The sequence below is a fragment of the Pithys albifrons genome, chromosome 4 (genome assembly GCF_047495875.1).
Source record: "Pithys albifrons albifrons isolate INPA30051 chromosome 4, PitAlb_v1, whole genome shotgun sequence".
Lineage (NCBI taxonomy): Eukaryota > Metazoa > Chordata > Aves > Passeriformes > Thamnophilidae > Pithys > Pithys albifrons.
The window spans coordinates 92,286,361-92,314,099 of record NC_092461.1 but is presented as its reverse complement, the minus strand read 5'-3'; the positions used below and the strand labels follow the sequence as shown (position 1 = coordinate 92,314,099).

The 27,739-nt window shown below is 39.4% G+C and overlaps 2 protein-coding genes across 3 annotated transcripts in view; both read left to right on the top strand.

The window, feature by feature from the left end:
* TMEFF1 (transmembrane protein with EGF like and two follistatin like domains 1) overlaps positions 1-11,355 on the top strand; it is a 118,632-nt gene extending 107,277 nt beyond the window's left edge. The window contains exons 8-10 of one of the 2 annotated variants that reach the window (XM_071554990.1): positions 3,948-4,071; positions 8,147-8,305; positions 10,001-11,355. In XM_071554990.1, the coding sequence (XP_071411091.1) occupies positions 3,948-4,071; positions 8,147-8,305; positions 10,001-10,085 (368 nt within the window). In that variant the 3' untranslated portion in view covers positions 10,086-11,355. The remainder of the gene's footprint in view (positions 1-3,947; positions 4,072-8,146; positions 8,306-10,000) is intronic. The other variant, XM_071554992.1, reaches the window with a different exon arrangement.
* A 54-nt stretch (positions 11,356-11,409) lies between these two features.
* On the top strand, positions 11,410-25,946 carry CAVIN4 (caveolae associated protein 4). The gene is made up of 2 exons (XM_071554993.1): positions 11,410-12,154; positions 23,909-25,946. The coding sequence occupies exons 1-2, from the start codon at positions 11,744-11,746 to the stop codon at positions 24,566-24,568; spliced, it is 1,071 nt and encodes a 356-aa protein (XP_071411094.1). The 5' UTR covers positions 11,410-11,743; the 3' UTR covers positions 24,569-25,946.
* The last annotated feature ends 1,793 nt before the right edge of the window (positions 25,947-27,739 follow it).

The following is a 27,739-nucleotide window of genomic DNA, read 5'->3' as shown; positions in this document are numbered from 1 at the left end:
GCGCTCACCCAGAGGCTCTCAACCACATCAGCACTAATTGTAAGTGCTACACAATCAAACCTGTCCTTACATATGGTATGACAGCTTCAACTTGTCTGCCCTGCCTGTCCCTGCTGAACAGCCTGTAGCCCTCCATCCCAACACTCCAATTGTGGGACTTATTTTACTAAGGCACATAAATGCCAATTATATTGTAGCTCTGGGAGCTGACCAGTGCTTCCAGTTCATCCTGTTTATTTCTCATAGTGTGTGTGTTGGTTTACAAACATTTCAGATATGCTCTTGAGCTTTCTGTACTTCCAGGCCAGTGCAAGTCTTCTCACTAGAACTTGTCACCCTCAGGTGATGCCATGCCAACCCGTGTCTTCCCTACTGCAATGCTGTTGGTATCCCATTCTCCCATCAATTCTGATTTAAATCCCTCTAAATCAGTCCTACTGGCTTATGCCCCAAATGGCATTTTACCCTTCAGGACAGGTGGGTCCTGTCAGACCCCAGCAAACGTTGCTTCTCAAAGTCTTGTTCCATGATTTAAACTCACAAAGTTTTGGTGAAAACACCAGTCCCAGAGCCATGTATTTATATCCCGGGCTCGCCTATTTCTTTCAAATCTCCCCATGTTACTGGGAGAATTGAGGGGAAACATTATTTATGCTTCCAAATTTTTTTAGCCATGTTTTCGAGACTTCTGAAATCTCATTTGATTGACCTCAGACTTTTTGTTGCTACATCATAAGTAGCCACATGAAAGAGCAGGAGTGGGTAGTAGTCTGAAGTTTGTAATAACCTTTTCAGTCTTGTGGTGACATCTCTAATTCAGGCCCCAGGGAGGCAGCAAACTTCCCTATAAAGAGACTCCAGTCTGCAAATGTGTGCTTCCATTCTGCACAGGAAGGGATCCCCAATGAACATCACTCACTGTTCTTTCTCCTCAGCACTGATCTTAATGCAGATTTTGTTGAAAGGGGTTGGTATCCTCTCTGTTAGATCTGGTCTTCAGTTTTTTCTGTCATTATACTTGTTTTGCACTCCCATGGCCTCCCTGAGTAAAGCCATCACACCATGGCTTTTAATATTCCTTGTGTTCTTCCTGAAAAGTTATTTAGTGCCAAAAAGCTTCATTTATTTGTCTCTTTCCACAAATTCTCTTATTTTCACTGCATATGATGTACCAGTTGGAGTGATTTAATGTCAATTTTCACTTGCATTATGAAGGTATAAAAGGCACCAAATGGAATATACATCTTATTAGGTGATGTAATGAAATACCACTTTTGGTTCCTATTCCAAAGAGGTAACAGCCTTTTATTCATTGCATATAAATTGCCCTTCAAATCTACTTAGTGGAAAACCCACTGTTTATAATTATTATTATTAATGTGTATAGCTTGTGCAGTCTCACATTTAGCAAGAGATGTGCATGGAGAGAGTATGCTTCATGAAAATAAGCTGTTTTGAATTTTTTAATGCAGCATTCAGGTCGTTTTAGATAGTGAGAGCCTGGGGTGAACTACTTTGAGTTACGTTTTTTCTTCCAGGATAAGAGAACAGTTCACACTCCTATCTGTTTGATTTTGCTTTCAATTTCTGTGAGTTATTCTTGTTAAACCCTGTTTTCTGAACGTATAATACCTTCTGTTCTCTAGAACCCTGACAGTCTCCTTCTCTCACAGTGCAAGTGGCTACCTCAAGTTACATCAGAGAGGTCTCTCCTCCCAGATTCAGCTGGCTTGCTGGGTTTTTGTACCAAGATAAGCATCAGGGTTTCAGTTTTTATACATGAGTCTTCCTTCTGGTGAAGTATTTGAACTTCTATATCTAGTCACTCTTTCAAGGCTCCTACTCCAGTTAAATCTACTTTGAAAGTCTAAATCAATCTAGCAGATCTGTCAGATTAGAAACAGATTCCTGTCAATAGGAGGGTAAATGTCTGTTTTACACTAGAAATCACCTCCTGCATTTAACCACATCTCTTTGCTCAATGTAAGTGTTGCTTCTGACCTGTGTGCTGTGGCTACCTGGCCACCTTTCAGGGGATGCATCTTTCAGTCTTTCACTGGGCCTCACATTCTGTGTCAGTACATATATTAAAACCAGGCATGGCACAGCTCTCTGAACAGACTAATATAATTATCTGTAGCTTATTACAAGCCTTAGATTGGGACCAGATGTGACAGTAATTAACTGCTTGAAGGAGGAGGGAGATGGTAGTTTTGGGATGAGACATCACCATTTTTCTCCTTTTAGACACAACAGAACATAGTCTATTCCGTCAGGGCAGTAGTGGACATATTGTCAGTATTAGACAACGTTCATCCCTGTATTAAGTCTTCTGTATCTTCAAAGCATAGCCTGAATCAACAGACTTCCTTATATCTAAAACCTTTAATAGATGGTTGATACTTTTTTTCTCGTGAAACAAATTAAAAAGCGTTTCAGAAATGTTCAGGCAAAACCTAACACACCAGCATACCTTATTTTTTTGTATTGTACAAATATATTCTCTTTCTTGCTGGTGTTGTTTCAAATATCTGCAATTGTTTCAGAGACTGTTTCTACACAGTCCCTTTTGCTTTGCCCCTGCAATTCATTTTAGTCTTTTATTTGTGACACTATAGTCTATTGCCATGGAAATGAAAAATTCCATAATTATGCTCATGTCTTAAGAGCCTGCTCTTTAGAGAAGTTTATTATGAAATACAACCTCTGTGTTTAGGACATTTTACAGAGAAATTTTGAGGGAAAGTAGAGTTGAAAATGAACACAGCTTTGGACAGTTTTGGTAACATGACAGAAACATGAAAGATGTTGTGGCAGAAGGGACTGCTTTTCCTGAGCTGGGCTGACCTGAACAGTAACTAAGTGACTGCCAGCCACTTGCTCTATCCCAGCCTCCCCTAGGACAATGGAGGAGAGAATCAGAAAAGCAAACAGGAGAAAACCACATTGGTCAAGATAAAGGAAGTTTAGGAAGGGAAAGGGAAAAAAAGGGAAAAAACCCCAAGTGATGCAGAACGTCCCACTGGCAAACTAATGAGCACCAGCCAGTCTCTGAGCAACTGCCACCTTGGAGATACCAAATCTGTAGTTTTTATTGCTGAGCATGATGTCATATGGTATGGAACATCTCGTTGGTCAGCTGTCCTGGCTGTGTCCTCGCCCAGGCTCTTGCCCACCCCTGGTCTCCCTGCTGAGAGAAGAAGCAGAATGAGAAGTAGAGAAAGTTTTGATTCTGTGCAAGCACATTCTGCAACAGCCAAAATAGTAGTGTGTTACCATGACTATTTTAGCCAGAAATATAAGCCACAGCACTGTATGAGCTGCTATGAAGGAAGTTAACTCCATCCCAGCCAAAACCAGCACACTTCCCAAAGGAATGGGTATTTTAAACACATTTTGATATTTTTGATTTCTCTCTCCATAAAAGTGTTTCTCTGAGGAGGACTGCTATTGAAGTGTGTTTGATTTCAGCTTTAATGACCAGTGATACCAGGCAAATCTGGGCTTTATTGAGCGGTTTTCTCTCTAGTAATCAAAAAAAAAATGGTTCAGCTTCTTTCTAACCCTTTTAAGAGGGGATTTTTTCCTCTGTTTACACATGGGAGAGAGTTCTCTGTATTTATGTATTAGCTCCTTGCCCCAGTGCCACTGACGAAGTTTCTGCTGATCTTCCTGCTTTGGCTTGTTTCTGTCATGAACACTTTTCTCATTTTTGAGAAACCTTATATAAAAAGCGCATCTCGATGTCTCTGAGGACCATTTCTCAGTGCAATATATTCTAGCAAGTCTTTGTAGGTGCCTCTGAAACTTTCCCCTTAAGCCTCTGCTTTATTATTCTGTATTCCTTTATTCCCTGCAAGTTTTTGAGGATATGCTATTCTTGGTTGGGAGTTTTTAATTAGTATCATATAGCCATGTATAATTGTTTACGTATATTTCTTTTCAAGACGCCAGTGATCAAAGAGAAGACATTTACATTGGAAACCACATACCTTGTTCAGAAAGCTTCAATGGTTACTGTATACATGGAAAATGTGAATTCATTTATTCCACTCAGAAGGCTTCCTGCCGGTAAGTCCTGCATGCTTCCAAAATGTGATTGAAATTGCTGTGGAGCTTAATCAAAATGCTCTCTAGACATTATTACAGGATGCATCACTTTGCAGTTATCTAAGCAGTGGCACAGGAGCTGTATCCCTGTGCCATGGGCAGCACCCGACTGCTCCAGTCATGAGGGAGATGGTGCTCAGCAGAGAGGCTCCGTCAGTCAGGTGATTCAAAAGCTGAGTCCCTCTGAGGAGTGTAGCCTTGGTGTTGTCTTCTTATTTTCAGCTGCTAAATCCTATCTAGAGAAAAAAACCAAAGCAACCAAAACAAAAACACTTTGAAAAGTCCTTTGCTTTGCATGATGTTTCTATATGACTCTGCTTTCCCCATTGATCTCCCAGTCTGTTCTTATGCTATCTGTACATTCTATTCCTCCTCAGTATCTTATTTTTAACATCTCTTGCCCTTTTTCACAATAACAGCAAAATATTGCAAAATATTCTTTAGCCCACCCTTTTTATCTGCAGTATAATCTAGCAGCTCAGTGCACTCAGTATTAAGCCACTCAGTGTTTCCCAGGACATCTGAATGTTCCTTAGCTCACAGTTCATTTTTTTCTTTAGATTTAACCAATTAAATTCTGTATATTTGTTTTCCTCCAAAAAGAAAATTTATTTTTAAAGTTGTTTGCAGGAAAAGGCCAGTTCTTCATAATAAGATGCAGTGCCCTACTTATTAGGAGGTTTCAGTTCTGAACTTTTATCTTGCAGGCTTGTACCTTCAGATTAATGTGGCTAAAGATGCTATAACTCTTTGCTTTCATTTGCTTTTGAAACTTCAGCTGTAAATCCATTGGATACTTTCACATTTTCTCCCTTGATCTTTATTGATCAATGATATTTAGATGTTTTTTCCACTGCTGAGATTGAAGAGTTTCAATCCGGTCAGAGAGCAGGAAACCCAAAAGGCAAAGCCAGTATGGTTGTCAACTTAAGCATTTGAAAGCTCGTATTATTTCTTTTCCCATGCAAGACCCTTTCATGTCTATTTTCACCTTTCCAGTAGGATTATTTTGTTTTTTCTCTCTCTCTTTTTTTTTTTTTTTTTGACTGGAACCAAGAGAACTCAACATGGCTTTGCTTCTCTTGGGAAACTGGATACATCCCCAATATCATCTTGATGGGCATTAGGCAGCACTATCTGATTACAGTACTCTTGATCTAGAACTGTATTTAACACAATTTATAATGTATTTGTCCCCCAAATATTTGAAGTAGAGGTATTTAAAGGAAAACATTCCTGTCCGAATTAACTCATTTTGAATTCCTCAGAAGTTTTTTTCTGGAAGGTGCTAATCACATATTAATTTATGAGTTAATGTATATATTCATTTATATATTTATTATTAGTCTAGCAATTACTAATAGGCAATGTTTTGATTAACTTAATTAATGTACTGTCCCTTTAAATCCTATTTTAGAGTTACATTTACTGTTACTACCTTCAGCTATGTATTTAACCAACCTGAGTAGTATCTCAGCACTGGAGGTAGCGCAACAAACCTCACGTGGTCCCAGTCAAGAGTTTGTGACTATCAGTTCTTAATCCTCAGTATCAGAAGTCCTTTGGATCTTTATTGCCTATGAAAATACTAATGGTGTCATACTTTATACATGTTTCCTACTGAAGCAGAGTTATTAAGGAAACAAATGGTTTATATCAGACATCAATCCACCATAGTAATCATGTACTTCTATCAAAGAAAAAAATTCTCTCTTTCTCTGGCAAGGAAAATGTAATGGTGAAAGCTAGGAGCAAATTGTTATTTTCAAATGCTTTCCATTCTCATACATATCTAACATATACACTGTTTAATTTGGTCCTCATTTCCTGGTAATGATATATATGAGGTATCAGATGACCCATAAAACTCAGAAAATACCAGTGCAGAGAAAATTCTGACTTTTGCTTTCACTGGGGGCAATGAATCTTCTTGCTTATTGCACAGCAGCCATCTAGGACTGCCAGCAGGCAGGTGGGAGGAAGGTTTTGTAGCAGTCAATTGCATAGTTACTGAGTTTAGTTGCCTTTGCACAGCTGGGAGCTGCTTTGCTCCTGCTGCCCTCCTTGTGCTGTTCTGCCCTGCCTTGGTGGCAGGCTTCATCAAGGAGGCACAGTTCAACCATTTACAAAGAAATCTGAACTTCTTTATGCTAACTTAATTAATTGACAGGTCAACTTATTTTGATAAATCCTTGCTGACCTCTATTGATCTTGCTATTATGCTAATGCTATATTATCTTGTTATATATTAATGCAGCAGAGTGCTTTAAAATCTGTTCTGCTAGTTTAAGGTAGCTTGAACTAGTGCATAGCACTTTATCCTACCTGGATCTACAGCCACTGTTTCTCAGAAATAACTTCTTGTCACTTCAGTGTTTCCGAGAAAGCATCTTTGAGTAATTGCTGAAGGCTTTATTTTGCCTTCTCTGCATTAAAGCAGCTCTCACATTGATAACATTTCAACTGTTACCTTCTTTAATGAAAAAAAACCCAACCAAAGTAACAATAAGAATTCAGTCCTCTTGACTAGCAAGGAGAACTTTTCCTATTTGTTTGTTTTTGCATGATGACCAGCTTGTTCCCTGTCTTCATTCTTCTTGCATGCTTATAGAGAGTTCCCTTTATTCCTTTCCTGGCTATCACTGAGCATACTTACAGTACATGGAGTTTTTCTTTAACAACTCTTACTGGAACTTGCTTCATGCCTGAACCAAAACTCCTTACACGGCAGGTTATGGCTGGAGAAAGTAGAGTCACAAGATTATGAACATACAAACCCCAACTATTATCCCTGCATACAGAGGGGGATTAGGAATTGCATTAGCAGTTGTAGAAAGGTCTTTGGTGTAATTATTTTGTTGCTCCAAACAGAATTAATTCCTACCCTAGCACAGAGCTTTTGAATGGATGAGTCTGATTTTGTGTTGCAATCAGGCTTGTCAGATCCAGTTTACAAAAGGATCGTTTCTCTGCCTGCATGTGAGTTTTTCCTCTCCAACTTTCTACTATTGAGCTGGAGGCCTAATGTATGATTCAGTTGTCCATAATGATGCATTTGCATCAGTCAATTCTGTTAAAAAAAAATTCATCAGGACAGCTGTACAAGGAACTTGCTCAGGGTTGTAAGTGGTGGCCTTTGATTCTGCAGACTTCAGCTCAGTGTCTTGAGTGGCTCCTGCCTTTTCTTGCTATGCTTCAGCCACTTTTGCCCGGGGACATGAATTGCTCCAGAGAGTTTCCACTGGCACATCTCCCATTGCTTGAACTGTCACTGAACAGGAGCAGCCTCTGCTGACTTTCATACTGAGCTAACTGCTGCTTTGCTCAGGCAAGGTACCATTTGGAGCAGCTGCTTCCCTTCTGTCTGCAGCCATTTCATCCCCACCCCTGGCCATTTTTTTTTTTTTATTATTTTGTGAACTCTCACTGGAGCAGTTGTGAACCATTGGGTTTTCTAACCCAATCTCTATCAAATTTTGGCTCGGTGAAAAGGCAGGAGGAAGTTTGAAGCTGGTCTTGTTTAGCAGGTTTTTGCAAGATTCAACTTTTGTAGGTTTCAGCTTAAAAAGGGATCTTGCTTTCCCCCCATATTTCAAGGTTTTTCTTTGTCATTTCTGTTCTTTATTGGCAATGGAACTAAGCAAGTATGGTCACTTCATGTTTCATGAGCATGCTTCCTTGTGTTTCATTTAGCCCTGCCTACTTGTTTCATCCAGTTGCTTCATTCTTCATAAATATTGCACCAATATAATAATGACTCCAGCTATTTCTTTTAACAAATCATGGCCTTCATCACCCTGGTGTCTTTTCAGAGGGCCACTAGTAACCTTAGTCAGAAAAAGCAGAGCATATCTATTTGCTCTGTCTCCTCTTCCACCACAGAAATCCAAACCGTTCTCCAACCCAAGCGTTACCACACCTCCACCTCACCAGCTCCTTCTCAGCTGGAGTCACCTTACTTTTCTAATTTCATCTGCAAAATGACTGGGTTGTTGTCAAATTACAGATTCCATTAAATATTCCTTTTCTTTTTCAGGTGTGAATCAGGATATACTGGGCAACACTGTGAAAAGACAGACTTTAGTATTCTTTATGTTGTCCCAAGCAGACAAAAGCTTACACATGTCCTTATTGCAGCAATAATTGGAGCTGTACAGATTGCCATTATAGTTGCAATTGTCATGTGCATAACAAGGTAGGTAAAGATAAAAGCAGTGAAAACCTACACATTATATGGATATACTTTCTCTGTACTTAAATTTATGATGCCCAAAGTTTTGTTTGCTTTAGCATATATACTGAAATACCTCCATAAAAATTACCTAATAACTGAAGCAGAAGGATTATGTAACATCCTATCTCCCCCTTTCATTTTTGGTCACAAAAGACAGATTTCTTTAAATCAGAAACCACCAGTAACCAGTCTGAATCTCCAGACCAAATACACAGGAGAACAGATCAGCCTGGAAACACATCCAAAAGGTCAGATACTCTGTTAGAACTTCACTGGACTTATTGAAGCATTGCTGATATCTTACAGAGCTCTGATCCCTGGCCACCACCCAGGGAAACCAGAGAGGTTGACAAGATGCTGCTCTGTGCAGTACCACTGTAAATTGTGTTACACAGAGAAAGAAGTATCCCTTGGTTATACACTTCCTGAAAATTATTATGCAATGAGGGCCATTGTTAGACACTCTCCATAGGAACCTATTTTATGAAATGTAAAGATGCACAAGTACAGAGTTCAGGTTTCTGGGTTGTCTCAAACTCTCACCCTATGTAAAAACTGAGATGAGATGCATGGATTTTTTGATGACAATGGATTCAGTTCAAGGACTTCAACCAAGCAAGGGCTAAGGGCTCTGGGATAGATTAAAGATGACTTAGTTACCTTATATGTTAGGTGCATGAAGCATTTAAGTCCTCTCTTTGGGCATTCATGACTCATTTTGTCTTTTCCTCCTCAAGTTTTCTTTCAGGTTTTCAGCTCTGTTTACTTTGGTCTATAAAACTTCCTGGTCCTGCATTAGTGCATGGCTTCTCAAACTCACTGATGTAGAGTCCCACCCCTGTGAGTGGACAATGCAGGCCTCCTGCACTACACTCCTTGTGAAGTGCAACCTAGCAGATATAGGTACATGTACAAAGTGCAGCCTGGGCATGTAAAAGAATTCCATGGCTCATGCAGTTGATGTCACCCCTTTTTCCCTCAACACCCTGCTGGCCAAAGCAGTGATGTGGAAGGGTATGGTGTAACTGCTCTTTCAGTGTCTCTGTGATGATTCCCCAGCCCACAGTCTCTCATATCTTGCTGCACCCCAGCAGGACTGCTCCATCATGCATTGCCTGCTGTCTGATAGGCTGAGTAAGCTCCCCTTTCAGAATGGATGGCTTTTGTGAATTCTTCCTTAGCTGTGTGTCTGGCCCCAGAAAGGGATAACCTGAGTCACCTCACAGAGACTCATGGGTGGTCTCTGTCTCACAGGCTGCCATGAGCAGTGAGGCACTTGGAGGTCCAGCATTTCAAAGGGCTCACTGAGCCAGTCTTATCGTCCACTGAGGTTTAAGTTTGAAATATGTGTAAAGTAAAACTAATGCAATTATTTACCATGGAATGTGTTATGCTGGATCAAGGCTGAAGCACCTTGCTGGTTTCAGTCTCAAGTTCAAGCAGAGCTCCCTTCTGGATGGTGTGGGATCCTACAAACATCCCCAGTCCAGTAAGGACAGCAGGAGCATCCTTTGGTCAGCACAGCTCATAGACTCCTTGCTATTGCTAAGTACAGAAAATTAAGTCATCGTGTTATTGTTAGGCCTAATTTTATGTGGCATGTATAATATCAGCCCTCCTTTTTTATTTCTTTCTCTTTTTTTTTTTTTTTGACAGAAAATGCCCCAAAAACAATAGAGGACGTCGGCAGAAGCAAAACCTAGGCCATTTTACTTCAGATACATCATCCAGAATGGTTTAACCTAGTGCTTTTTATACCTACATTGACCATGTGATGTACATTTTTATTATATCTTTTTTTAAAGAATGGAAATATTTATTTCAGAGGCCTTATTTTTGAACATTTTTAGTGTAACAATGTTGGTCTGTATTCTGAAAGCATCAGCTCTAACAGCTATGGACTGTTTTAGTATCTTTACTTTTATGTTTTTGAGGACAGTAGTTAATTTCCTGTATCTGTATCACATGGTTATATAATAGACTTGTGCTTTATCCATGGAATGTAATATTTTTGGGAACACAGAATTTATTCCAACAATGGTTGTAGACTTAAAAAACCCCCAACCAACCAACAAAAAAAGTCCACATTACCTAACAAACAAGGCATGAACTAAAGGTAAAAATGTTTACAGCTTACTTTTCTTATGAGGAACTAGAAAACACTGTGTTTAAATACCGTAGATATCTAAATGTTTTTGGAAGTTAGTAACTGATTTTTTAGACACTGCCTATCGCATGAACTGTGAAGCTGTGTGCTGTGTGTAGTTGTAACATATTTATAAAATGTGTGGGCTGGGTCTAAGCACTGCCATCTTCATAAATAATTCCAACAAATTATTTTTAAAGAGGAAAATTATAAATTTCATAATTTGAGAAGTTACCTGGTAGAACAGATGGCACAGGTCCAAAAGAAGTAGGGCTTAGTAGATTTAGGTATTGTAAAAATTGGTATTGAATAATTGAACACAAGCAATTGGAATAAAGCCTACTTTATCACTGTTAAAAGCTGTTTTAATACTTCTTAAACTTTTTTAAGGAAAATACATGTTTTAACACCGACAATATGGGTTGTATAGTGTTTGTGATTAAAATAAAAAAAATAAAAGTGAATGAATTACTAGTGCTCTTGTATAGAGTATTTTCAAGAGCTAAAGAAATCCATCCAAATTAGTCTGCTGGTCATAGTTATATTAATAGACTGTTAGTTGTCGTTTGAAAGATCCCAAGATAAAATGTGAATAGGATGTGTTCAGCTGTTTTAACATGTAGTTTAGGCTTTCAGAATTTTGCATGTAGGATTTAATAATTTGTTCAATAAAAGAAAAATGCTTTCAACATTTTGAACTGGAAAAGCATGTCACAATACAACGTTTTCACTATATTGCCTCTGGTTTAGTGTGTTTATTTGTTACCCCATGGGGTAATTGCAGCAAGCTGAAAACCTGAAGTTGTTTTGCTGGAAAAAAACACACCAATGCAAATTTTCCTGACTGCTTTTTGAATTCCCTCAGAGGAAAGCACTCCAGTAACACGAAAACAAAAGTAGATCTTTAAAATATGCAAGATTGCCTTCCTGCTTAATTAGCAAGTTACTTAACTTTCCTGGATTAACACTAATAACCTCATCAGTACAGAAGCGTGACCCTTTAAATGTATGTTCCTTTCCAGATATTGCTTCCTAATTTTAGGGGTTTCATGTTGCTCAAAGTATCTGAACAATCATGTGTGGATATTTTGTAGTCAGAAGTATTTGAGCAAGCTCCAGGAGCAGCGTTTCACGCCCTACTTTGAGCATCGCCGGAGCCAGCTGTCACCCTGGCTCCCTGCAACAGAGCCACAATCGCTCTGGCAGGATCACCGAAACTTCGCCTCCCTCCAACCTGGCTGAAGGCAGGCAAAATGGATCGCCGTGAAATCACCCCAGAGGCTGACAAAACACACCAAAATCGTCTCTCCAGCGTCATCGAGGAGGAGGAGGAACAAGATGCAGCTTACACAATTGTGACAGTCCTGGACAAAGTGGCCAACATTGTTGACAGTGTGCAGGCAAGCCAGAAGAGGATAGAGGAGAAGCACAGGGAGATGGAAAACGCCATCAAGACCATACAGATTGACATTTTAAAGCTTGCCCAGGCTCATGGCAATACAGGCTTCATGGTGAACAAGTTACTGGAGAAAACCAGCAAAGTGAGCTCCACCATGAAGGAGGTGCGGGCACGCGTGGAGAGGCAGAGCACCAGCGTGCGGAAGGTGAAAGCGAAACAAGAGGAGATGCTGAACAAAAACAAATTCCGGGTCGTAATCTATCAGGTAACCGTACACTTAATTTCTTGTGGTCCTGTCACTTTGCCACCTCCTTGGTAGCTGCTGGTAGTTGTTGGTTAACAAACCAAAAGATGCAGTCTGTCCGACACAAGAGTTATTTTGTGCTTTCTTTAACACAGAGCTGTGCTCCTCAATGTCTTTCAGCATGAACCTACTGATGGCAGTACACAGGGTCTATTATTAGTGTTGGTAGGTTTCTGAGCCAGTCGTGTAAGATTAACTGCAGATCAGCAAGCACTATTTGCTGCCTCTCTGAAAGGTAATATGAGGCAGGGCCTGTAAATCTTGTCATACAAACCATGCCTGACATTCATCTCTGTTATTTTTTTCACCGTATTAGGTAGAAGTGCAAATAGCAAAAATGTTTTCAGTCTTCCTGGTACACAGACTTTTTTCTGACACTAATTTCAAAACATGGTTTGTTTAACTCGCAGCATTGCCCAGGCTTTCATACTGCTGACAAATAGGGGCTTTTTTCATTGTCTCAGTGTATAACAGGGTATGCGCAAACTAAAGCTCAGACCCACAAACCCTTCATGACAACAAATATTCCCTTGCGTGCTCTACTTTGTAAATATTTTATCACAGCACTGTTCTTTCAATTGCATCAGGCAATAAAATAATTTATTTTCTTTCATTTACCTTATTTTAGGATGTTCACTCTCCTTACAAATAATTGCATTTGAAAAGAAGTTTCATCAGAAGTTTCAAAAGTGGTTTCATGAAACAGCATGGTCTTGCTTGGATCCATACAAATAGAGCAGGCAGTTCATGTGGTCTTGTCAGTGAGTGCTGTGAAACCCATTTGTTTAATGGTCTGATCCTGCATTTGTTGGAACTTTCTCATTACCTAGATGAGTAGAAAGTAAGTGTTTAATCTTTTGCCAGAAGCATAGTTGCTCCTTTTTTACCAGCAAGTCACCAAAACTTCTTGCAAATGAGTTGTATTGTTGTATTTCTCATTAGGCTTTTGTGAAAATACCACACCTCATGAGTAACATAATGCACCCCCATTGCTCAGCTTTACACCCTGGTCTTGCATCTGTTTGTACATAAATAACATCATTTGCAATGAATGGAGCCCTGTGTTTCACAGGGTATATTCACCACCATGTGCAGCTGACAAATTCTTCTGCACAATCCAGCTTTCTGAACTCCTTCATTTTCTACTACTGGGAAAAATAGCTAAAAAAAAAAAAAGCTGAAGGAAATATTACCTCTTTAATGTTATGTTAGTACCATATGCAGTCAAATTGTGCTTCCCAGATTTTCTGACTGAATTACTTACCATGGGTGTTCAGGAGAAAGTACAAGCCCAATATGACCTATTATTACAATTATTGGAAGCTGCATCATCATGATGGAATGGAGAACAGGCACTTTCACTTTTTCCTTGCAAATCATTTCCCAGCTAAGGGTAATAAATATCTCTGACTCCCCTGGTTGATGGCATAATGCCATTTCATTGATAGGCCTTTACCATAATGGCTGCAGCAGAATCAGTGCTTTGAAAGTATTTGTTCTTAAAACAATATTCATTACATAATGTAAATTTTCCTGCTAGCAAGACATGAGTTATTGTTTATTTTAAAATATAGTAAAATATGATGAAAATTGATTTACATGCTGCTATAAAGAAAAGGTGTTGTTTTTTCAGATACTTGATACAAAAAGTGGCTCTCACAATATGTACTTTTCTAAGAATTGCCCTCAGTCAGAGTTTCTGAGCTCTGTGGGTTTTGCTGGACAAGAATGACCTGCACCCTATTATGTATGTTTAATTCTTAGGTGGAACTTTTCAAGAAGGTAATCAGCATTTTTTGTTGTTCTCTTTCTCACTTCCTCTTCCTACTGTAGTTAAGAACTGCCAGTGAGAATATGAATGAGTCCTTCTTTAACTTCTATTCCTTTTGTAAGGTAGATTGAAGAATCTTTTTGCACTTGCACGGAGGAGGGGCTGATATGTTGATCCCTCTAGGATCTGACATTTAACACTTTCCTGGAGGCAGATAACTACATCACTCCACACAAACTGGAACACCCTAGGTGCTCAAGAGTGCATTGAAGCTTTAAGGCATGGGTACACTTACAAAAATCTCTTTCACACAAGGGCAGTGATTTTCACACTGTTGATTTATACCAATGTAGGCACAGTGCTGCAGTGCCAGGACCTGAATGACTGAAGCTTGGCTATAACGAGTGGGAGTCTGTTAATAGCTACAGAGTCAGTGTACTCCCTTCACTATATGTTACAAATGGTTATAACAAGTTGTTTACTCTGTGGCTGTGATTGACAGCTCTTCTGTAGTGAAATTTTTTTCTGGTGAACCTTTTGGGACATTGTGATGAGGGCAGTGACCTGTGTGTAGCTGGGATTGAATGTCTGCATGAGTGAGTGCATGTGGATTTTAGTTTTAACTTTTACGAGAACATTGGCATATGAGGAAAAAGGAAACACCAATTAAATACCAAAGATTTTCTCTCAAGTGGATAGCTTTGATCTTGTCATTGATAGAAGGAATAGGCAGGTTGAAAAGGATCATCAGCTGAAAGAGATTATCCCAAGAGACCTCAGCAATGATGAAAAGAGTTGGCAATATCCTCACATTAAAAAGAGACAAAGTGATCATCCTTGAGCAGAATGATTAGGGAATTGAGAACATTCATTTTTAGAAGGCCATGTGGTTGAGGAAAAGATATGGTAGCAGGCAGCCCTTCTCCCCAGGCTGACAGGATGATTAAAAATGCTGAATTACTTCAGAGTTTCTAGTGAGGTCTTTGACCCCAGAGTGCTATGTGCCCTGAGACTATAATAGAGAATACAAAGGATGTTGTAGGTTGTACAGGTCACTGCTCATTTCTGTTCAGGTTAGTCTGAATAATCAGCTGTGAGAGCTATCTTTTCTCTACAATCAAAAAGCATTTAACAATTTAAATGATTCTGACTAAATTATTCAAAAATTAAAAGAAATCTTTTTCTTTATCCTGAAAGAACTTGTTTCATTTACTTTTCTGCAAGTCCCTCTTTGAATGAGAGTGTATAGGCATCAGAAAGTCCATGTTATGGTTACTGGACTTTTTCCTATTATTGCTTTACATGAGCATCATAAAAACTTCCTATGAAGGGACACATACATTTGTTTCACTCACTGCTGTCTGATGTTTAAAATTAGTGGCCATGTCAGAAACCAAGTAAGGTTATAGCTTGATTGGCCTACACAGTCATGTTAGAACTGATTTATTTGCCCTGCAATTGCTCCATCCCATACATGGGAAGAGGCTCGCAGAAGCAGTCTGGTGTCTGCCACTTATATTATACATAAATAAATTAAAATATAAGTGTCATCCTCTGGCCAGTGTCCTTCTGTGGCAAAATGACTAGGACAGTAAAATTGGTGAAATCAAGGTTGGGACAATAATATGGAAACCAGAGGTGGAGGCACTTTCATCCGAAGTAGCAGTAGAAATCAGAGTGTCAGGAGCTCAGGAGATTAAGACACTGAGAGACCCTGCTCACGAACTCACCATCCATCAGCACAGAGTTTTAGTTACAGCTATTCTGGGCTAAGCCTGTGAGAGTAACCATGATAGGAAAGGCAGCAAATATAACACTTCTATTTAGAAACAGACAAAGGAAATTATGTGAACCATTGCTATGAATCTGGTACCACTTGGGCATAATAATGGCAGGCTCAAAAGGACTCAACAGAACAGAATCCTTAGTAGCATGGGGTTAAATAGCTCACCAACAGCAGATTTTGTTAGGTAGCTCATATTTGATAATTTTTCTGTTTTGCAGAAACGTGAGAGGTCTTATCCTTTCTCATATTTGTGTACCTGGTATTTTACCTCAAAACAGCTGATCTGGAAATTCAACAGAGGCAGCAGTTTATATTGAAATGGGAAGTGAGGCTTGTGATGGATTTCTGAAAATGTTTGTGTTTCTAAGACATCAGGATCTGGACAATGCCTTCTAGAACCCATGGGGAGAGAAAAAAACCTTAATTGCTATTAAAGTGGATCCTGAAAACTTAAGGGGGAAAAAATTATGCAAGTTGACTACCTGTGACAGCAGAGTTCTGGCCTCAGCAGCCCAATGACACAGGGTCTTTGTTGGAGTCTTATAGAAGAAACCTCATAAATATTTTTACAGCTGGGATAGGTAGTTGCCTTTGCTGAGAATAAAGACAGTAAAATAAACCAAATGGTTGTGTCAGAGAGTGTTGCAAGAGCACTTTGTTTGCAGTGTTAAGCCTAGTTCAAAGGGCAGAGCTGGCCCTATGCTGTGCAGCAGCTGCTCGTAGCGAGGCAGGACCAGCCCTGAGGTACCAGAGACAGGCATGAGGTCATAAACTACCTGTGGTTTTTAGGGAAAAATCAAAAGCTTTCAACCAGCTAAAGAAAAATGGGTTTTCTAGTGACATATTTGCAAGGAATGAGGACAAAGGGAAATAAAAAATAAAAAAAAATTAAAAGGAGCTGTTGGGATATTTCTGTTTCTAAACTGAAATAAGTGGCATATTTCACAGAACTATGTTGATAGCAGATTATTAACTTGACTCTACATGTTTGAACTGGTGACCCTAGACCTATTCTACTGCAATGATCCTCAGAGGTGGACAGGCTTTCATCTTCACAGAGCTGCCATTGATTTTTCTCCACCTCTCAGCATTGAGTGGTGGAAACAACGGATCTAATTTACATTTGCACTGGATGCAGCTGTTCAGCACTTTGCTAGTGGTTGCCCTGCAAGCCAGCAGAAGAGCATGGTTACACCATAAGCCTCTTCTTCATGGTCCTAGAGACTGCCTGGAATGACTGACCACCAGGAGCTGTGGCTTGCTGCTGTGGGCACATGTGGTTCTTGAAATGGAATCTTAGACTTTCTTAGGCTGGAAAAGACCTCTAAAGATCACCAAATCCAGCCATTCAGCAATACCCTTTGTTCCTGAGGCACAGATTCAGGAATGGACTTGACTGGGGACATGTAGTTGTAGCTGTTCTCAGCACTACTGAAGGCCACTGAACCTTGCAAGTATCACTTTGGTAGAAGAATAAAGTTGATCAAAATAGCACAGGCACAGCCATGAGCAATATGTGTAGTCACTAGCAGCAAGTGTAGGATCTGGGACAGGATTCATCTTGTCAGGCATTAGACATCAGTAATGCAGATGTTTGTACATTTGGCCTGTAGACTCCCTTCAAGAAAGCAGAGAGAAGTGTATGGAACAAATTCACCTGACCTATTGTAGATGTCTGCTTCTGGATATATTGTAAGTGTCCATAAGTTTCTACATTTTAAGTATCTGTTCCCTCCATTTAGCTGAAAGGTTGTTCAGAAATGAGTTCATGTTGGAGGCACGGTCGCTTGGGCAGACAATTTCAACAGCTCCTGATGACTGTCTGGCTTTCACTTGTATTTGAGAGCAAGTCTACCTGACTTGTGGGAGCAGTCACCTTATGATGAATGAAGGAATCAAAACATTACCAAGTATGTTTTTTTATCTTATCACAGCTGGTGGTGCTTTTTCTCCCTCGCTGGCCACAGACTTCCAGACAAATTGGAAGTGAGAAATTTCACTGGTTTGATTGCAAACCTGCACACTGACCTGCACAGCTATTCCCTGGACTAGCACCATAAAACAATAGCAAAGCAAAGAAAGTGTGAAACTTTTGTTTTCCCCTGGAGCTGCAGTTGTCCTTTTTATGCAGCATGTGGTGGCCTGGAGCCAAGGACTTCTCCAACTGATGTGTAACTGGATACTGCTTGCTCATGGACTGCAGTGAGCTACAGAAAACCATAATGAGAGAATGAGCTGAGTTTCTTTGTAGTCTTTGTGCTCTGATGGTTGAATTAATGAATTTTTATCAGAATTTAAATAAAAGGGATGTGTATTAGGCTTCACAGCAGAGAAATGATGGGGCTGACTGTTCTGGCTAGGTTGCTTTTCCATTATCTAAAAATAATTCTAAATGCAAGAAATGGCACTTGGTCTTAAAGTCTTACATTTTGAAGTGTTTATTCTCTGTATACTTTATTTGATAAAATTCCTTAGGTGGCCTTTTAAAGTAATCCCATTTCTCTGTCATCTGAGCAGCTTTTTGGCCTGATGGCAGAGATTCTAAAATGACATATTTGCAGAAGAAATGAAGGGATCACTTCAGATTTATAAGGCTTCATTCTAAGCTGTTAGAATATGAGTAAAAATACTGAATGATTTGTAATTGGTTATTCATCAGTGGTTTCATACTGATTTAGAGGGCAATTTCAAGGAGATAATTTAGTGATTTACCTTGGCTACAAGTTTGAATAACAAATGACTCATTCAGCATGCAAATTTCTAGGATTTTTTTAAATGTTGTGGCAATGCAATTTCCCACCCTTAAGCTGCCCATCATTTGCAACGCCAGTTGTCAGAGACATGGTAGTGTTGCCAGACCAGGCACTGGCTGACCTTCATCCACTTTGCTGCTTCATACTCTGCTTTAGAATTGTCAGGTGATCACCAGTCAGTCCTATCTCTGCTTATACTTATCATAACCTGCACCTTCCCTGTCACACATCCCAAAGCTGAAAGGTGGTTGCTCTGACCTTTTCCCTGGGCCACACAATGACTCCAAGTTACAGAGTTTCATCAGTCTCTACTCACTACTGATTCTGAGAGCAGTTTCTTTAGGATAATTTTGAGCCTTGATTTCATATATGCATATATACAATATATAATTTTATATATGTAAAAATGAATTATTTATTTGGTCATTCTGGCTTTCTCTGCTTTCTTTTTAAATTTTCAGTGTTCTGCTAAGGTGTTGATTGAAATTAGGTAACAGTTGAGAGCTGATAACAGTTGCCTTTAAGTTGGTTACACTTTGAAGCCATTTGAAAAGAGAACGCCAAACCAGTTTATAGCATTTCTAGCAAACATTTACATGTAAGACAATGTATTACCTTCTTTTACTCCTTGCCAACTTTAGAAGTCCAGTCTGGACTTTGAAATAAACACCAAGAATACATGTGCCAAAAAACATGAAAGGATAAGGGAAGTAAAGCTCTTGAACTGGGTACATCCATTAAAATGCCCTCATATACCATTTTGTTTAATTTTCAAATGACATAATAAAATTATTATTGAAATTATCATTAAAAGGTTAATGTGCTTAAAGCCTAAGTATTTTTGTACAGTGACATTATGTCACTGCTTCATCCAGCAAGTCAAGTGAACTCTAAATTAGCAACACACATTTTCTTAGGGAAAATAAAAGTACTGCTGGTATTAATTACTAATCCCATCTGTGCTTCCACTGAGTGGAAATTTAGCTGAGACATTTGTGAGGGAGTCTTTTTCCTTTTCCCAGCCTCATTGCCCTCACTTGAAGGCTTGACATTCTTCCAGCCACCCCCTTTGGCTTATTTGCTCCTCAGTGCAGCAGTAAGAGTGAAAGGTGCTATTAGAGCCAACCTGATCTTTGCCAGGACACCACTGCTGCAAAACACTTGAGACATCACTAAACAATTTGCTCTGCCATTTCCCCCCTTTCCCTGCCCAGAGATGAGCAGAGCCTGACTGTGCAGGCAGGGTTATCAAGCAGGCACATTTTGAGACACTCTCTCATCCTGTAGCTTTTAGCTATCTGAGCATCACTGCCTCAAGAGTCTCAGTGTTGATTAAGGGCATTGCCACATTTAAGATTATTTACCTGCTGTTTTTAAGGCTTCTTGAGGTGAAAAAGTCAGCATCTTGCACTTTGTGCATTTTAAGGAGCAGGTGCATTAGCCTTCCTTCATAAATGCCTTGCTATATCTGATAGGAAAAAATGCTACTGCTGTGATCCCTTCCTTGAGATCAAAAGACACCAGCAGTGCCTGCAAACTGGTCAGTGCCCTCTTCTGTTGGTGCAGAGCCAGAATTTTGGCAGCCAATGAAAAGCTTGAAGAGAAAAAAGAGTGTGTGAAGGACACAGGCTATGTCACCTTGGAAATTTTTTGTCAATTAAATTGAAATGAGAGCAGAGAGTGAAAATGTCAGTGATGGAGCCAGACTTTGTTGGGAATCCAGTGTTAGAAACATCTGGATTTCAATATTCTCTTTCTCTGGGGCAATTCATTCAACCTTCTTTACCAAACCTGAGGTTTACTCCTATGTTTACTTTGGTTGCTCAGGACAGATGTCAGCTGAGGGGACAGACAGAATGACTCAAAACACAGCCAGCTTCACAGGAGAGAGCTTATTTCTTAGTGTTTGAACTCAGCTCCATTCTCAAGTTGGTGAAAAATGCCCGAATGTTTCTGTGTTAGTGGAAAGGCCGTGTAAGGGGGAGAAGGTGAGAGATGGATAATGTAAGTGTGTATGTTACACTTCTTGTACAAAACCAAGACAACTTCCAAATCAACCACTTACATGACAGATATACCAACATTTTTCTGGGAAGAAAAGGAAAAAAAAAAGGTTGGTTTAAAAGGTCCAAGTCTGTTTTCAGTGTGTTGAGTGGTGAATAATTTACCAGGAGGATATGGTCTATGAGCAATTGTTGCCAATGAGCACACCAGGACCAGTGTGAGCACAGTCTACAGGTGCTTCATCTAGGAGGAGTGATGAAAGGGACGGGGAATGTTCAGCTTCCACAGATTTGTTCCTGATTCTGTCCCATGCATATCTTTGGTTTTTGGCAGTAGGCGAGGCAAGCAGAGCCCATGTCATGTATTAATCAATACACAGACCATGTGACTGAATGCCTCTTTCTTCAAGAAATCATGAATGTTTGGTATCATCTTTTACTGTGAAATAATTTCTTGTCCTCATTTTAGATCCTCCCTTACCTCCCATGAGATGATAGTGGCAGGAACAAGCCCTTCGTAGCAAAATGCTCAAGCAGATTTTTAACTAAAAGCTCACCAGCAGCATCATCAATGGCTCAACTCCCTTCTCACCCTCCCCTAAAATGGGTCTGTGCAGTCTGCTATTTCCAGTCCCATCTGCTTTCCAGCCAAGGAGGAAGCTGTCACCCAGTTTAGGTCTTTGTTCTATGCTGCTGAAATCAGTGGGTGTTTGGTCTTTGGTTTTAATGAATCTATAAGCTGGTAGATATATGCTTTGACACCATTTTCCACCTGGTACTAAAAGTTCTTGTTCCTGCTTTAGGAAGGATGAGCTCCTATCTTCTCTCTGCCCCACTGATATCTAGTGATAAGAAGAAATGGGTAGAAGCAGGAGAGAGAAAGGAAGCAGATAAGAAAGCTCACCTAGTGAGCCTCAATCACTGTGTTTTTATTCTGAAACCTCCCTAACATGCTAGACAGGTTCACTAATACTTGCCACTTTGGTAATATCCAGAAATCTTAAGAGATAGAAATTCACACTAATTTTTTACCTTGCTACATTTGACTCTGCAAGATGTGTGCAGAAACTAAGGATAAAGAGAAAATCCAAGATTTGGCAAAGGTCATTCTGAGACTGCAGGAGAATGAAAACATTTCTCTGGATTGGCAGCTCTAGTTTCTGTGTCTCATCTGCAAGATCTTCATTCCACATGTTATTGTTCATAACTTTTAATTCTAACATGTTTGTATGAAAGTTAAAGCACTGTCTTCATTAGCTTATAGACTCAAGGTAAATACAATAATGAAGGTAAATACAATAAAAATGTGGCAATTACCAAAAAGTACAAACAAATCTGTTCTTCCAAAGGAATACAGTTAAATAGTGCACAGAATATAGTCTTCCTTCCCTCTTTTTAAAAAGTAATCTTCATATGAAAGGCATACTTTTCACACCATATTACATTCATCTCTGTATTTACTGAAATTTCAGAATAGTCATTTTGGAAACATTTTTGTTACCATTTCAGCTGAACGACTGGGCTATAATTTAAAAACTTTGAGGAATTATTACCCAGCTGTGTTTTAGTTAATTTTCAGGAAAGAAGGGATTTTGTTTATATATAGAAGTCTTTATATAATTAATGTTAATTTGCTCATGTTAATGAAGATGATTATTAGCAAAGCATTGTAGTTTCGTTCCTGCTGATTTTGAGAGATGAGTTGAATAACATTCTGCTGTAATCAATGTAGCATAATTTGTCCCTATTTTTAATATGCATTAACAACTATTTTAGCAGAGAGTTTTTAATGAATCCAAGGCATGATGACAGACTCTTAAATGGGCTTTTTCTGTCAAATAGTTCAGTGTATGTTATTTTATGTATTGCTAGTACTCTGTAAAATAACATGACACTACTATATGAGTCACTATGAAAAATGACAGACATCTTTTTGGATGGAAGTAAGTTCACAGCAAAATACTCAGTAAGTCTGACTTACTGTTCATGGTTTCACAGCTTCTAATCTCTCTCCTATTGTCTGCATGAGGATGGTAATACTAAGGGTAGAGTCCTGACACTGCGATGCCTCAGAAATCAGCGAACATAGTTATTACTAATGGGAAACAGCCTAGAGAGGTTTTATACAGCTGTTGTGCCTGTCTGCACCCCAGAAGGCTGCTCCTCCTGGGAGAAGAGCACACACAGGTAAACAGCTGCTAGGGAAGAAGAGGGTGGCATCGTCCATCTCTTACACCCCCTACAGGTTGTGATTTTTCTACTCTGCATACACTGGTACTTCTAGATACAAGTAACTCACTGACACTGAGCCACACATCTGTACTGTCCATGTAGACAGTCTTCAGATCAGAGAAACAGCTGTAGGAGGAGATTTTCCCTGTTCAGAAAATCCTTCATTGCCATAAGCTTTTTTCCTTTTTTTTTTTGTGGGGGGAGGGTGGGGGGGAGGGGGGCGGGAGATGAAGTGGATGTCCTTAACCACTAAGTGATTCTTGGTAAATTTTTTGCTTACTGTGGACAGCTTTTAGAAATATCTGATGTCTTTGAGCTTTGAGTCTAGCAAGATTTCTTTGGAGAGGCTGCATGAATTCGTAGTGCTCAGATATCTAGGATACTCACCACTTCCAAGCATGCAGCTGATACATATCAGATGAATAACAGAAATGCATAATTCTGCATGCTCACACAGGCCACCAAACTCACCACAGGAGACAGAGGTGCTTGCTCAGGCAAAAACAAAACACGTTCACCTCAGCAATGGTGCAGGTGCTGTGGGAATTGTATGGAACTGGGTTTACTGAATAACATCTCATTCCTTTACTGGCTTTGTCCCCTTAGGGAGCCAGCACGTGTTAAGTTTAAGGTGGAGTTCATCCCCTTCTGGGCAGCAACAGAAATGTTTGCTAAGTTTCAAATAGTCAGAAATGGGCAATTGTCTTGGTAACAGCAGAGGACTGAAGCTACTGATATGATTGAGGTACTTGTTTGGAGAGTGTACAGCTGACAAAAGCACAAGGGCCTCCTTTGTCTACAGGGTGTGTGCTGTTATTGGTGAGGAGTAATGGATCTGGTCCAATCCCAGAGAAGCAGATAAGCTCAAAAAAAAATTGAACTATTCGAGTCTGCTCTGAAAACCATTAGAGGCCAGTACTCATAGGACCACTGCATTCATTAATTTCAGGCAGAATTACAGTGAAAAATCTTTAATCAGGCATATAATGTCTTTACAGAACTTGGCAAAGGTTTCTTTTGCCATTTGTGTTCTGTATAGATCATGTATGATGGTACAAGCCTTCCTTCCCATGTTACATTAAATAACTGCAAGCCAACCAAAAAAAAGCATGAATCACTATCCTTTTGAAACACACTTGCTGGAAGATGACTCTGTGTTTTCATTCACAGGAGGAAACTGAGTGTCCTTCATCTCTCTCTGTTATCAAAGAGATGACACCAGGTGAAACTCTAGAGGATGATTTCCTCCCACCTGATGATCTGTCTTCTGATGAAGAATATTATATCGAAGAAAGCAAAGCAACCAAATTCAAGAAATCAGGCATGAGGCGCATTGATGATATCAAAAAGGCATTTTCAAAGGAAAATATCCAAAAGACAAGACAAAATTTTGGCAAGAAGGTAAACAGGCTTCAAACTAGAATAGTGACCCCTGAGAGGAGGGAGAGGATCAGACAGTCGGGAGAGAGACTGAAACAATCTGGGATAAGGATGAAGAAAACCATTTCACAAGCTGCCCCAGCAAAGGAGATGTTCAAGATTCATAAAAAAAATAAAGAACGAACAGGAGCTGAAGGTCAGGAGGGGATCCAGGAAGCCGGTGTACACATTGCCTCGGAGCTCGCAGCAGCAGAGCCCTTCACTGAAGAAATCTCTTACACAGAAGTGATCACTAAGGTAAAGAAAGACAAGAATAGTGCAACAAAAGGTGCATCCGAGGCAACTGAAATAGGAGTGACTCTCCCAGAAGTTGTTCTTAAGCAGGAAAGAAAAGAAGGAGCAGGAGGGGATGATGACGTCCCTTTGCTAGACTTAAAGCCATCGGCATAAGGAATCAATGAGCAAAACACACCATACTGTCCTTACTGAGCAAGAGAGAGCACAGTATGTACTCACGCAGCTTTAGAAAAATGTGTGATTTTGTGTTATCTCACAAAATGTGTTGGTGTTGTTCTATCATTTACACAGATGTCTTGTAGTGTTGTCTTCCATATAAGAGTCAAGCCATGCAAACTGAATGAAGGGGCTCCCCATCTGTCCTGGCGTGTGCCGATAGCCATCATTAACCCAAATGGAACTCGCAATGTCAAAGGGAGATTGATGTAACAGTCACTTTACAGCCTAGTCACTCTCATCGTTTTATGTACAACAGTATAAAATTTATTTCCATTTTCTTATACCAACTCTTCTAATCAGAAAACAGTAACAAAGCTATTACTTCCTATTAGCAAAAAGAAGTACTATGGAAAATGTCATTTAGTTACAAAAATATTATCACTAATTGGCCCTGGCAGAAACAGCAGTTAGGGGATATTCCTGTTTTATCCAAGGTGTGACAAAATGGGGCAGGAACAATAGGGTTTGGGTAAATTGTGTTTTTATTTAGTGGAAAAGAGAAGCTCCTGAAATGACTACAGGTTATTTCCAGAGTTCTGGAACAAGAAAGTTGAGTGTAAGTAAGCAATGCATTTTCTACACTTGTGGAGAAAGAATAAAAAAGAAGATGACGCATTAAATATGGAATAGCAGGAGGAAAAAAGAATGAGATATTGTATTCATGTTTTAGAAAGATGAGATTGTGAGAAAGGCAATGGTATGAAGCAATGAAAGTGGAATAAGATGAATGCATGGGTTCTGGATAAATAGAGGGAAAAATTAGAATATTGTAACCAAAGTTTCCTTGAGATCTTTTAAAAAAGTGTTATTCTATACACAGGATGATAGGGCTTATGAGCAAAACTGACCAGACAGGGGGATCATTTTGTTTTCCACTCTCTGTGCTTTTTCTGAACTTCACTGCAATTAAAATCTATTCTACAAAGTCACAGATGTACAGGGCCAATCCATAACCCAATTCTTTTTTTCCTATCATCATCGTTATTGACTAGCCACAGCCTCAGGGATTATGAGACTGACACCCTTTGGAGTATGGAATGTTGTTTATTTGCAACACTCGGGAGCCAGTGCCCTGACATCAGATATGTTTGTAAACATGATTGTATGCTGACATGGGGTGCAGGACTGTATTGCTCTCTTCATTCTTAAATGGAGTTGCCTTCAAAGCACTTATCTAAAGCAATGTTAGTCATTACTATCTGTGTGAAACTTGTACAATGTTGCTAAAAACTGTATGATTGTATTTAATATCTCGGATTCATTTTAACAGCAGAGCCTAACTTGGTTATCTATATACATTGTTTGAGGACTCCCAGCTAATTGTTAATCTATAATTTAAATATAATTTGTTTTATTTGAAGTATTCTGCCTGCCAGTTCTTTCATTTAGCCTGGTGTACATCCCATTTGAAGTGAAACAGCTTTAGCAATCGTAACTAGGGGACACTGGTTGGGGAAGGTCAATGTTATACTATGTCAGAGGCATTTCAAAACAAATTAATGTTGTCAGATTGGGAGCAGCCACTGCACTGAATGGAAGGGCAGGATAGGGCGAGAGAGGGAGTCAGGGAGAGGAAAGCATTTCTTTCAACAGTAAACTGTACATCTCCACTCTCCGGTAATAACAAGCCAAAAGAAAAAAAACGGTGTTGCTTATAGGATAGATTGGAGGTTTTGTTTGGTGGGGTTTTTTACTAGTTATAGGAAGTCTTTCTGGAACCAAGTTGACTTCATGTTCTTCTTCCAGTTCCATATAAAACTGTAGCTATCTTCAGTGAAATACTGATTTGTCTAGTTCTTTAGGAATATGGCCTGCATTCTGTTCTGCAAGATTTGGCATTTAAACTGACAAACAAGGTTTAGTTATGGAAATGAAAATGTTGGGGTTCACCTAAGTTATTTCTTCACATTTTTATACAAAGAACACTAACTGCTAAAACATAATTGCCTACAGATTTTCTTTATATGGCATTTAATGTTCTTATTTTACTTGACAAAGAAAGGAAGTGATGCAGTTTCCAATCAAAGTTAGTTTACTTCATATCTCCTCATACAGGTAGGGGATGAGGAGAACACTATGGTTAACAATAGCACAACCTTTTGCTGCTTGAAGTCTCCTCTACCTTTTTCATAATGTGAAGTCAAATCTTTCAGCCTTCTCAGAAACTAAATTCTCAATGGAATTGGTTGATGTACAGATGTATTGCAGGGAGGCCTGGTATGTATTTTTTTGAACAGTTGGTTTCACTCGAGAATATAATCTTGCCAGCACTGTTGATTCTGACTCAGTGGAAGAAAGGCACCCTGTCCCTGCCTGCTCTGTTTTCCAAGAAGAAAGCTGGCACTTTCCACTGAGTTGTGGGTGGGAGTGTGAATATCAAACTTCCTCATGGGAAGAGCTCTGTAATTGCTAACTGCAGAGTCAAACTGGTTAGGGGAAGGGATAAACTACTTTCTTAGACACTATCTGAAAAGAAACTGAAGTGTTTAGACAAAAATTGAAAGTGTTTACAAGGAGAAAAAATTAGTAACAAAGCACTGCCTGCAAGTCCTTCTTTCATAACATCCAACAGCAATTTCTTTTGCTTTAAATCTGTGGTATGAAAAAACCCAAACACATTTTCTGCCAATAGCTATCTATTAAAAGAGAAGTAGCAATCACCTTTCATTTGCTGGGTAGAAAGCAATGGTGGTTACACAAAAATAACTTCAACAATTTTAGGTGAGCCTCCCAGAAATGGCCTGTGTGTCATTTTTTTTCTTTTCTTTTTTTTTTCAACCTAAGCTGGTGCAAAATACAGAATGACAATTAGAGGTTTGAGCTTACAGGATTCAGGCACTAATGCAAATGGAGTGAATACTAAGAGAGCCAAACTGGTGTTCAGATGTGTTTACTTAGAAAAGTTTCAAAATCTTTTTCTCACTAATTATGGGGTGTGTGCACACCTTCCTTACAAGGGGATATAGGTTTTGAACTTAATTAATATGTGCAAAGGCCACTGCTTGGGCAAAGATAAAAATGCCTGCTTGTATGGCTTCTATGTTCATTTACGTAAACAAGTGATTGGTTAAGAAAATGGTAACATCCATTCATAAAACCACCCAG

What these genes read in the sequence shown, in the direction of transcription:
- CAVIN4 (XM_071554993.1), top strand. Translation starts at nt 11,744, where the DNA reads ATGGATCGCCGTGAAATCACCCCAGAGGCTGACAAAACACACCAAAAT. An exon ending in TCCGGGTCGTAATCTATCAG is followed by an intron (nt 12,155 to 23,908) that starts GTAACCGTACAC and finishes TTTCATTCACAG; the next exon opens with GAGGAAACTGAGTGTCCTTC.